We start from the raw sequence: 12,971 nt of genomic DNA, 5'->3' as shown, positions 1-12,971 counted from the left end.
GTCAGCTGCTGACAGGGCTCTGGAACCTGAAAGTGACCCAGGAAGATTTGTTTTTGCGGACTTGAAGTTGGATGATAAATCAGTGCTTTGGACTTCAACTGCCCCGAGGTTCTTTCTGGTCCAGCTCAGAGGCGTTCTTTTCTGGGCTGAGTCTCAGTACCCTGATTCCATTCTCGACACTTGGGTCTCTGCTTGCTCCAGTTTCCCTCCTGCTGGCAGGCTGGCCCTCTCCCAGCGAACAGCAAGAGCAGAAGCCAAATTCCCCTCACCAACCATTCCTCTGCCTGAAGGCGACTCGAATATTTCCGTCCCAGGATCTCATGACTCACTGATTGTAAACTCGTTATGGGCAGGGAACAGGTCTGTTAATTCTGCTGTATTGTACTCTCCTAAGCGCTTAGTACAGAGCTCTGCACATAGTAGGGGCTCAACTAATACCACTGACTGATTGACTGATTTCAACTCTCACATGCCAACTACCGCTGAATACTGTCAATTCCTTTTCCCAGATCTGCCTTTCCCTTCCCACTCCACAAGTCACTATCTGCTCTATCAACTTCCTCACTGGCCTCTCTACTTCCAGACTCTCTCCTCTTTGATTCCCTATTCCAGATCAACTTCCTGAAATGCTGCTCAGGACTCTGCTCTTTCCTCCTCAAAGATCTCTAATGGCTTCCCATCTCCCTCTGCAGCAAACAAAAAAACCCCTTCCTTATCATTGCCTTAAGTCTTTCCAACAGTTTTCTCCATCTTACGTATCACCTGTCTCTCTTTTTTATGGAATAAGAAGTATAAATGCACTCCACTTGGGTACTTGTACTCCCAGGCCTAGGAGTGAGAAGGGCATGAGTTCTAATCCCGGCTCCGCCACTTGTCTGCTGTGTGAACTTCGGCGTCACTTCACTTCTCTGTACCTCAGTTAGCTCATCTGTAAAATGGGGATTGAGAGGGTGAGCCCCACGTGGGACAGGGACTGGGTCCAACCTGATTTGCTTGCATCTACCCTAGCACTTAGTGCAGTGCCTGGCACATAGTAAATGCTTAACGAATACTACAATTATTATTATTATTATTATTATTGTACTATGGGAAGATAAAGCACTGAACTCTCTGGAAAGTTTAAGGCATTGGGAAGGGAAGCCAAATACCACAGTTTGGGAATCCTGCAGCAGGGTTGATGGACACATGAGGCCCAAACTGGATCCAGGTTGAAATCAATCAATCAATGGTGTTTATTGAGCATTTACTATGTGCAGAGCACTTTACTAAGTGCTTGATGCTATGGATTCTAATCCCAGTCTGCCCCTTGCTGGCTGTGGAAACTTGTGCAAATGACTTCTCTATGCCTCAGTTTCCTCATCTGTAAAGACGGAAATAAGATGCCTGTTCTCCCTCTATGGGACGGAGACTGTTTCTGATCTAATAATAATAATAATAGTAATTGTGGTATTGTTAAGCACTTACAGTTAGGCACTGTACTAAGTGCCAGGGTAGATACAAGCAAATCAGGTCGGACACAGTCGCTGTCTCACAGAGGTGCTCACAATCTAAATAGGAGGGAGGGCAGGTATTGAATCCCTTTTTTACACATGAGGCGACTGAGGCACTGAAGTGATGATTTGCTTAAGGTCACACAGCAGTAGCAAGTGGCAGAGTTGGGATTAGAACCTAAGTGCTCTAATGCCCAAGCTCCTGCTCTTTCCACTAGGCCATGCAGCTTATAGATTCGCTTCCTCAACTGTAAACTGAGGATGAAATCTTTGCTCCTCTTCCCCTTCGGACTATGAGCCCCACGTGTGACAGAGACTGTTGAGCCCAGTAACCTCATATCTACACAAGAAGCAGCATGGCTCAGTGAAAAGAGCACGGGCTTTGGAATCAGAGGTCATGGGTTCAAATCCCGGCTCTGCCAATTGTCAGTTGTATGACTTTGGGCAAGTCACTTAACTTCTCTGGGCCTCAGTTCCCTCATCTGCAAAATGGGGATTGAGACTGTGAGCCCCCCGTGGGACAACCTGATCACCTTGTAACCTCCCTGGCGCTTAGAACAGTGCTTTGCACATAGTAAGCGCTTAATAAATGCCATTATTATTATTATTACACAAGTACTTAGTACAGGACTCAATGCAAAATAAGCACTTAACCAAATAGAAATATTTCTGCTCACTTAGCACTTTACCACCATAGCACAAATACTCACAAACTCATGTAGTACTTTGGCACATGTCTTAACGGACCCTTTTACACAAAAGAGGGGTGAAGGAAACCCAACACATAAGAAAAGCACAACAGAAAGCATCTTGGACACGGCAGGGGAGGAGAATGGAGAAAGCCAACACACAAACACACGCACACACACAAAACCATGGGCATGCACAAGGTAGAAGAAGAGATAAGATGACAAAGATGGACCAAGGGAGTGTTATTTTGGGAAAGAGGGAGGAATCTCCAGAAAAAGTCAAAGGAGCATTCTCCCCATACACTGTAAGCTCTTCAATGGTGGAGATTGTGTCTTAACCTCTGCTGGAGTCTTTGAAGAGCTGACTACAGTGTTCAGCTCACAGCAGGTGCTCAATAAGTATTGATCAATTTGACTCTAAGCTCCTTGAAGGCAAGGATTGTGTCTTTTATTTCTGTCAGACACTCCCAAGCACTGAGTTAAAGTGCTCAGCACACAGTTGGAACTCATTAAAGACCCGTAGAGCAACTGATTTATGTTTGGGAGAAACAATCCAGCTGAGTGGCCATTCTTCAGTCTTTGCCTCTAACCCTTCAAGAAATCTAAAGGCATTTTTGGCAGTCAGTGGCCTGACTGCTTTAAAAAATTCTATTGTGTGACACCTCAAGCTCACTAAAAACCCGGAATTCTAATGTCTCTACCATAAGCCTGTTGTGGGCAGGGAATGTCACTGTTTATTCTCGTATTGTACTTTCCCAAGCACTTAGTACAGTGCTCTGCACACAATAAGAGCTCAATAGATACAATTGGATGAATGAATTAATCCTTCGACTTAAGAGCCAGTGGCATCGGTATCAGGATGGAAGATTTTAAATCAAAGTTTCAAGGACGACTCTAGCCAGCTTGCCACACTATGAGAATCTAAATAAATCAATACATAAAAAATCATCTCCCTACCACCCCTACCCCCCATCCCCAGATGAAGAAGATTTGAGGCGAAGAGTGTGGAAAGCAAACAAAACCTAAAATACAGTACCTGGTTTGGAGTGATCTTCTACTTTTGCAAATTGTAATTAATAATTCTACGGGCTAAGAAACCTTCTGCAAAACACAGGGGTTAGTTAACTTTGCACTATTGCGGGGAACCCCTCGGCTTCCTTTGCGGAGGAGGCACTTTAGAAAAGAGTAAGACGTCATCACACGAAGAGACATCCTGTCCCCATAAACAGCCAACTTAGTCCCTGCAAGGTTTTGTGCTGAAAAGCCAAACTGACCCAGATTGAAAGAGAAAAACTGAGATTTGGGGTGTGTGCATGTGGGGTTTTTTTGTTGTTGTTGTTGTTGTTTTTTGTTTTTTTTTTTTTACCAACTGTGGGAGTGGTGGCAGCGCTCAAGGAATTGGTGGACGATATTGAAGAGGTGCTTTCAGCCCGGGCCAGGGGTGCTATCGGTGGAGGGCTTGACGAGTGAATGGGAGGGCTGAAAGGCCGGCACTGTGAGGAGAGAGACAGAGACACAGAGAGTTACACATAAGCAAGCTGTGGTGCCTCCCTCTAGACTGTAAGCTCACTGTGGGCAGGGAATGTGCCTGTTTATGCATCTCCCAAGTGCTTAGTACAGTGCTTTGCATACACAGTAAGTGCTCAATAAATACAACTGAATGAATGAGTGAATTCCCTCTGCCACGTATCTGCTGTGTGACCTTGGGCAAGTCACTTAATTTCTCTGGGCCTCACTTAACTCATCTGTATATATGCTTGTACAGATTTATTACTCTATTTTACTTGTACATATTTACTATTTATTTTGTCAATGATATGCTTCTAGCTTTACTTCTATTTATTCTAATGACTTGACACCTGACCACATGTTTTGTTTTGTTGTCTGTCTCCCCCTTCTAGACTGTGAGCCCATTGTTGGGTAGGGACCATCTCTATATGTTGCCAACTTGTACTTCCCAAGCACTTAGTACAGTGCTCTGCACACAGTAAGCACTCAATAAATACGATTGAATGAATGAATGAATCTGTAAAATGGAGATCGAGAGGGTGAGTCCCATGTGGGGCAAGGACTGTGTCCAACCTGATTGCTTAGAACAGCGCTTGGCACATAGTAAGCACTTAATACCACAATTATCATTATTAGTATTATTAGTATTCTTAACTTTGGGCTTCAATCAACCCTATGGTATAGACTTACTGTGAGCAGAGCACTGTACTAAGTCCTTGGGACAGTCTAATACAGTTGGCAGACATGATCCCTGCCCTCAAGGAACTTTCCCAGTACACTGTAAACTCCTTTTGGATCGGGATCGTGCCTGCCAACTGTACAGTACTGTACTTTCCCAAGCGCTCAGTACAGTGCTCTGCACACAGTCAGCGCTCAGTAGATAACATGGACTGATTGGTTAGTCTTTCAGAGGGTGGTAGCCAGTCCTTCTTGCATTCTTACTGTAATTTGGTGAAGTGGGATGGGCTGCAGACAATAAATAAGCTAGTCGGGTGTTTGTCTCAGGGCTTTCTGACAGGAATCTGACAGAGATCTCAGAGCGGCAGATGTTGGTGGGGGGAAAGCAGCTTCAAAGCAGCCATGGTTAAAAATTAAAATCCCCCAGCCTGTTGGAAGCAGCTGTTTGAACCGGGAAATGTCAGGAACAGGGAGAAAGCGTGGGGGGGGGGGGGGGGTTATGCCTTGGAATTTGGGGAAGACTATGACAGTTTAGATACAGGGATAGTGTCCCGGTGGCTGGGCAGGTGAGGAAAGGAAGGACATAAAATAATAATAATAATTATGGTATTTGTTAAGTCCTTACTACGTGCCAGGCATTGTACTAAGTGCTGTGGTGTATATAAGCAAATCATGTTGGACACAATCCATGTCCCACATGGGGCTCAAAATCTTAATCCCCATTTTACAGATGAGGTAACTGAGGCACAGCGAAGTTAAGTGTCTTGCCCAAGGCCACAAAGCAGACAAGTGGCAGAGCCGGGATTAGAACCCATGACCACGCTGCTTCGGACAACTATTTATCAGCCTATTTGATCGTCATCATCCTCATCCAAGGTATGTATTGAGTGCTTACTCTGTGAGAACAATGGAGCAAGTGCTTGGGAGAGTACAATACCAGACAGGGTAGAAATTGAACTTTGGGCTCATTAGTTACAAGTCTATAGCGCAGTGGTTCTACAAATCCATTTTCCCTAGCCTTTCCATCCCTTGGGTTACTGATTCTGGCATAAACTCATCCTCTAGACTGTAAGATCATTGTGGGGAGGGTTACTGTTCTATTGCACCCTCCCAAGAGCTCAGTACAGTGCTTTGCACACAGTAAATACTCAATCAATACGACTGTATGACTGAATGAATGTTTAAATGATCTCATCGCCTGTAACTTCTTATCTACGATCGATTTCTCCTTTTTTTGCTTCTCTCCTCCCCCCTGCCTCCAAGTGAGGCTGTGATGGACAGAATCCACGGTGACCATCTGGTCTCCACCCAATGCTTACCACGGTGCTCAGCGCCTGGCAAGCACTCCCCGGATCTCAGAACCACCTACGCGAACCGAGTCACGGCCAGCCCCCTCCCCACCTTCCCCCTCAGGACCAATTACCTACCATCTCTCCGACTCCTGGTTTCCCCGGGGGTGGCTTCGGCCGAGATGGAGGTCGAGGCGGGGGCGGCGGGGGAGGGGTGCTGCTGCAGGTGGCCAGAGGTGTGGCGGGCCGGGCGGGCGATGAAGCCCCTGAAACAGAGAGTGGAAATCCATTGGTGACTCTTCCACCCCACTTTCCCCGACCCCCCTGGGGCACTCAGGCCCTCGCTCCCAGGCCGCCGGGTTTCATCGCCCAATCCCGGGGGCCTCAGTGATGCTCGGCCTGGTCGCTCCTTGCCAAAAGTTACTCCGAGTTCCAGTCGATGCTTGAAGCGGGCGCTCATGGCCTCTAGGTCCAGTTGACACTCAGTAATAGCTCAGTCCTTTTGGAGGAGAGCCGGCTGGCTGCAGGACATTTTGCCCTTCCTTGCACTCTTGACATCCGCCCGCTCTTTTATTAAGTCTGTGAGCCCCGTGAGGGACAGGGACTGTGTCCAATCCAATTTGCTTGTATCCACCCCAGTACTCAGGACAGTGCCTGGCCCAATACTAATGTACTTAACAAATACCACAATCATCATTATTATTGGTGTTTGCTTTCCTTGGGCTTGGCAGGTGGCTGTCGTCTAAACCGAATGACCGGGCCCGTTTAGGAGTTTCTAGCGAAAAGCACTGGGAGCCAGGAGACCCAAGTTCGAATCCCAGCTCTGCCACTGGTGAGTTACTTAACGCCCCTGGGCCTCAGTTTCCTCATCTGTAAAATAGGGATAAGATACTCTTTCTTCCTTCTGCTGATGCACTGTGTCTGAGTGGATTATCTTATATCAACCCCAGCGTTTGAAGCGGTCCTTGACATCTAGTAAAATAATCTGTGAAAAGCAGCTTTGCTTAGTGGATAGAGCATGGGCCCGGGAGTCAGAAGGACCTGAATTTTACTCCTGGCTCTGCCACATGTCTGCTGAATGACATTGGGCAAGTCACTTAGCTTCTCTGGGCCTCAGTCACCTCATCTGTAAAATGGGGGTTTAGAACAGTGCTTGACACGTAGTACATGCTTAATAACTACCATTATTAATAATTATAATAATAATGATAGCATTTATCAAGCACTTACTATGTGCAAAGCACTGTTCTAAGTGCTGGGGAGGTTACAAGATTATCAGGTTGTCCCATGGTGGGCTCACAGTCTTAATCCCCATTTTACAGATGAGGGAACTGAGGCACAGAGAAGTTAAGTGACTGGCCCAAAGTCACACAGCTGACAAGTGGAGGAGCCGGGATCTGAAACCCTGACCTCTGACTCCAAAGCCTGTGCTCTTTCCACTGAGCCACGCTGCTTCTCTAATAATAGTAATGATGGCATTTATTGAGCGCTTACTATGTGCAAAGCACTGTTCTAAGTGCTGGGGAGGTTACAAGGTGATCAGGTTGTCAGGGGCGGGGGGTTCATAGTTTTAATCCCCATTTTACAGATGAGGGAACTGAGTCCCAGAGAAGTGAAGTGACTTGCCCAAAGTCACACAGCGGACCATTGCGGAGCTGGGAAGCAGCGTGGCTCCACCCGGCTCCACCAATTGTCAGCTGTGTGACTTTGGGCAAGTCACTTTACTTCTCTGGGCCTCAGTTCCCTCATTTGTAAAATGGGGATTAAGACTGTGAGCCCCACGTGGGACAACCTGATTACTTATATCCCCCAAGTGCTCAGAACAGTGCTTTGCACATAGTAAGCGCTTAACAAATACCATCATTATTATTATTATTATTTAAACCCATGACCTCTGACTTCAAAACCCGGACTCTTGCCACTAAACCACGCTGTGCAGCCCTAGCGTGGCTTGATAATAGTAATAATGGCTTAATAGTGGCTTAATAATAGTAGCATTATCACTACTATTATTATTATTTTGCTCCCTGAAAAGTCTCCTTGGATTTTCCTTGCACGGTGCCAAAGCAGTAAGAGTTCCAAACCAGAACCAGAAGAGTTCCATGTCAAGAAATCCTTCAGAGGTGCCCACACCAGCCCTAGGGTTTCAGTCAGGGCACCAGCACTGCATGTGTGATTACAGATAAAATAGTTTGGCAAAGGCCTTAACTTCACTTTGTTTCAAACCTAGGTGCACCCACCATGCTGGGGGCAATCATCCCCACAGCTTTTCAAACTGTTCTTCCCGACCATGGACAAGACTGGAGAGTTTCCAATCAGTGTTAAAAAGATCCGAAATGGTGACTTTCTGGCCTGTTTTTCTCAGAAGCCTGTCTTTCCTCAGACTCTGTCCTCCCTAAAATCCCCTACCCGTTTTTCACCTGTGCGTTCTAAAGGGAAAGCTGGAGCCTAAGGATTCAAGCCAAGCCATTTATCATGTTCAAGAAAATTGGATTTTCTCTCTACTCCCTTCTCACTACTTTTCGTTTCAAGGCTCCCCTGTGATTTCTTTGTTTTCGCTGGAAGAAGAAAATACGAACAAGAAAATCTGACAGGTGGTCCTTCCCACCCCATAAATACTCCAAGAAATCTGGTTCTGCCATTTCGCAGATCCTAACGTTTCAGATGGTGAAATGTCTAACCCTTTTGAAATCTCCGGCATACGACGCGGCATTCTCTGAAGCAGTGAAACAATCAGTGGCCTGTACTGAGTGCTTAGTGTGTGCAGACCACTGTATTAAGCACTTGGGCGAGTATAATACTGCAGAGTCGGTATGTGAATTTCAGGACAGCCAAGCCAGTAGAGTGCTCTGAGCACAATAAGCTCTCAAGAATTGCAGTTGCTTGACTGATTCTAAATGCATGTTTAACATGCGGGGTCACATCACAGAAAATAGGCTCCCAGATTTTAGGAAGAAAATTCTCCACCGGTGCTATAAGGAGCAGTACCAACCTCTCTACCCTCCAGAAAAGCCACTCTTTACTTGCTGTGGACCAGATGTTGGGGGTTTGGCTGGCTTCACCCTTCCCCAAATCAAACTGCAGTGTTCCCTTCCCTTGTATCTACCCCAGCACTTAGTCCAATGCTTGGCACATAATACGCTTAACAAATACCATCACTATTATTATTATTATCATCTTGATATCCTCTGTCCTTTGCTGACTGTGGGCCGCTCTTCTTGGCCAAGTTCAAATCCAAAGCTGTCCTTCGAATTACTGGCCTTTGGGCTGACATTATTAACTCAGAGACTATGTAAGAAGTGGCAGTCACTATCCAAAGGTTCTGAGGGGGTTTTGGTTTGCTACCAGATGGTGGGAAGGGACTAGTTGGGCTTGTTGGGTAGGGAAAGAAAGGATGAGTTCATTGGCGTCAAAGTGCTTTGAAACAATGAAAGCACTGAAGAGATTATTATCCAGATCCCTGCCCTGCTCTGGACAGTACTGCCCTCCACCCACATCCAGATAACAGCTAAGGAACCTTTAAAAAAATCATCTTCAGAAGAAGGGGCTCCAAAGCCTCGGTGATGCATTCCAAGATTCAGAAGGTGACGATCCAGAGTCAAGTGTGGATGGACAAAGTGGTGAGAAATTATTCTGGAAGCAAAAGGAAACTGCAGCCCAGGGAGATTAAGGGGCTGCCCCACACACTCTGTGGATACCCCTGACACCCCCTCCTGCCCCCAGCCCCACAGGGCACTGGTGAGAGCAAGGAGGTGCTAGAACCTAAATCGATCAACCCGTCTTCTCCCACTATCTCTCAAGAGGCACACAGGGCTGGGAGTGGCCAAGATGGCATCTCTAGAAGCCATCCTGTCCGTTTCCAGCCAGTAGAGATGTTAGTTGGCGTCTTGGCCAGCAACAGAAACCCTGGTGCGGAAGCACCTTGTGTCAGAAACTAGAGGAGGTATAGGACTGTAAATTCTACCAATAAGTGGGGTGGCTGTCTTCTTGGGGGATGTTCTGGCTCTGCATCTCTCAGGACCTAAAAACAACTGCCCTGAGACATTGCCAGTCAGGGCTGTAAGCTCTTCCTCTAGAATGTCAGCTCACTGTGCGCAGGGAACGTGTCTATTATATTGTTCTATTGTACTCGCCTAAGTGTTTAGTAAGGGTGCAAAGTAAGGGCTCAAATACGATGAACTGACTGACTGACTCCACACAGTAAATGCCCAGTAAATACGATTGACTCTCCAAAACCTGTCATCCATCCCTCCCCGGTCCCATCGCTCTTGCTCACTGCCCCCCACCCCAAAACCCCACCTTACTTTCATCCCTGCACTCACAGTGAAAAGCGGGCACCTGTGCTTTTTGGCAAGCTAGGCCCAAGTGAATAAAATGGCCTTCTCATTGCTTGAGAAATACACGGAAATCGGGCTAAGTGATGTGGTTGGTGTGTCTTCACCCAGCTTTAAAACGTGGGGTTGTGCCTGCTGTTTTGATACTATCCCATCCCCACAACACATACAGGGAACATGTCTGTCTGTTGTTATATCGTACTCTCCCAAGCACTTAGTACAGTGCTTTGCACATAGTAAGCACTCAATAAATACAATTGAATGAATGAGTACCAGACATCCATTTCTGCAATTCTCCCACATACTCCATCAATGAAAGACTAAAAGCGTATAAAGGGAATAATAGGTTCAAAGTTTTAGTAATTTATGGGTTTTTTTCCTGGCCCAGTTCAACATTCCACTTGGAAATTCAATTTTGCTGACATCAGCAGTGGGTGGTTTTTCTTTCCCCATTTTCAATGAGAAAGGATCAATATTCTTAAAGCGAAACTTCGGAGAGTTCAAAATAAACATATTAGTGTGAAACTGAGAAATATTCCCCCAATAGGAGAGGAAACCCAGCAGATGAGACATTCTCAGCCCTCCCACACCTCTGACCCAGCACTCCAGTTTGAAGGGTTCTTCCAGAAGTTTGGGAACCTCCAGGACAGCACTGAATGCTTTCAGCTCTCCCTCGACATGGCCAATTCCATCTCTGAAGCGGAGTTTGCTAGCATAGGCAAAATGTGACCGGACAGTAAATGGAGGATAAATCGAGATTGATGCGATAGGATGTCTGGTTTGGTTTTTTTTTCCTCCTAGGATTTTATACTCTTTTTTTGGCCTTAGCAAATCACCATAAGCACCCTCTTCAGCAGAAACCACAGAAAACAGTGCCCAGCAGTTCTGAACAAAACATGCCTGGACAGGATCCTGGAACAATTCCTTTTATACACACACACACACACACACACACACACACACACACACTCACATATACACGTACCCACCCACCCACACACGCATGCACAGCTCCCACGGCATGAATGAAGGGTCATGGGGTTGGGGTGGGAGGCCAGGGAAAAGGACAGCAGCCAAACTCAAGCAGTGATGTAATGGATCAGCAGGGGAAGGAGAGGAGGGACAACTCCAGAAATAATCCCAGCCACTTCCCCAGCCAACGGTACACGTTTCAGAGTGGCCTAGTAGGTAGAACACAGGCACCTGGTTCTAATCCCGGCGCCTCCACGTATCTGCTGCATGACCTGGGGCAAGTCACTGTACTTCTCTGTGCCTCGGATTCCTCATCTGGAAAATGGGGATGAAGACTGTGAGCCCCATGTGGGACAGGGACTGTGTCCAACCCAATTACCATGTATCTACCCCAGGGCTTAGTACAGTGCCTGACACATATTAAGCACTTAACAAATACCACAGTTATTATTATTTCCCCATCTTCTGCCAAGAGGGAGAGGCTCCTGGGTTTGTTTTCCAAGGGGATTTTCCACCCATTCCCACATCCTGATGGAATCCATTCTGATACTGAAGCGCCCGCGGGCACCTCTCTTGGGATAGCTCGGCCTGAACAGGACATGACATAATCATAATAATAATTGTGGTTCTGAGTCTGACCCACCGTGCCCCAATCTCTCCCCAGAATGGCAGCCCCGGGACCGCGTCCACACCATCAAGGACCAAGGCAGCTTGTCCGAGTGGCTAGAGCACGTGCCTGGGAGTCAGAAGGACCTGGGTTCTGATCCTGGATCTGCCACTTGTACAAGTCACTTCACTGCTCTGGGCAGTTCCCTCATCTGCAATCTGTGTGGGACATGGACCGTGTCCAACCTGATGAGCTTGGATCTACCCCAGCACTTAGAACAGTGCCTGGCATTTAGCAGGCGCTTAACAAATACCATCATCATCATCATCCAAAAAAACCTCAAAACAAGCAATCAGCCTGGGACCCGAGGGGCATTGGATGAAAGGGAAAAAGCATCTGGAGCCACAGGGACAGCTGAACGAGGGGAATGAGCACTCAGAAGCCAACGAACAGTGGGCTGAAAGGTGGCGGGTACAGCAGCAGCAGTAGCAGCAGCAGCACAGAGGACACTCAAGCCACAGGACGTACCACTGGTGGTGCCCACGCCACCTCCAGAGCTTGGTCCGGGGGACGACACCACAGTTCTATAAGTCGGCGGTGGAGGCGGGGGAGGCGTAGCCCTCTGGCCCACCACCCCGGTCTCCTTGGGAGAGGCGGCAGTTTCCAAGTTCTCATCCCTCACAAGGGCCTGCTCGGAAACCTTCTTCTGGATCTCTTCTAGATCGAGCGGCGACGGGATGGCGCGAGGGGCTCCGGCCGAGGGGGGCTCGGGGGATGCCACCTTTTCCCTGGAAGCCGGGGTGGCGTGTTCCGGGGATGTGTCAGAAAAATGGACCCACTTCTCTTCCGTGTTCACGGCAACGGCCTTGGGGGATAACACTGGCCCGAAAATGCTGTCCAAGTCACTGATTGACGGTAGCTTTTCGCCTTTGACCTCTGGGGCTAGCGGGTCAATTCCTGCGGTCAGAGGAGGGGGATTTTTAACTTTGATGAAAAAGAAAAATGCGTTGAGAGCCAAGAACGTGTCTGGCCTGACCCTGCGACAGGGCAGGAGAAGGATCGGTTATATCCCAACTGCCTTGGTTTGGAAAAATTCTTTCTGGGAAGGAATGACCATGGGGTTTACTCAAACACCCGAAGACAGCCCCTAAGGACCCAGAATTCGGCTGCTTTCTTTTTTCTCTGAGGCAATTTCTTTCTTTTGAATGTTGCTTACCTTTGCAGTTACTGATCCCAAGAGGCCTTCCCCAGTTAAGCTCGTTGTGGGCAGGGAATGTGCTGTTTACAGTTATATTATACTCTCCCGTGTGCTTAACACAGTGCTTTGCACATAGTAAGCGCTCAATAAATAAGACTGAATAAGTCCTCTTTCCCCGACTCCCTTTTCATTTGGCGTCATCTAT

At 47.4% G+C, this 12,971-nt stretch overlaps 1 protein-coding gene across 5 annotated transcripts in view; it reads right to left on the bottom strand.

Annotated features, from left to right (window-relative positions):
• The window catches only part of SGIP1 (SH3GL interacting endocytic adaptor 1), a 111,865-nt gene that overhangs the window by 23,923 nt on the left and 74,971 nt on the right, over positions 1 to 12,971 (bottom strand). For all 5 annotated transcript variants that reach the window (XM_038752269.1, XM_038752271.1, XM_038752270.1 and 2 more), the window contains 3 exons: positions 12,097 to 12,525; positions 5,794 to 5,921; positions 3,546 to 3,672 (listed from right to left, as the gene is read on the bottom strand). In XM_038752269.1, the coding sequence (XP_038608197.1) occupies positions 3,546 to 3,672; positions 5,794 to 5,921; positions 12,097 to 12,525 (684 nt within the window). The remainder of the gene's footprint in view (positions 1 to 3,545; positions 3,673 to 5,793; positions 5,922 to 12,096; positions 12,526 to 12,971) is intronic.

This window comes from Tachyglossus aculeatus, chromosome 10, assembly GCF_015852505.1.
Source record: "Tachyglossus aculeatus isolate mTacAcu1 chromosome 10, mTacAcu1.pri, whole genome shotgun sequence".
Lineage (NCBI taxonomy): Eukaryota > Metazoa > Chordata > Mammalia > Monotremata > Tachyglossidae > Tachyglossus > Tachyglossus aculeatus.
The sequence above is the reverse complement of the archived record's forward strand: the minus strand, read 5'-3'. Positions and strand labels throughout refer to the sequence as shown.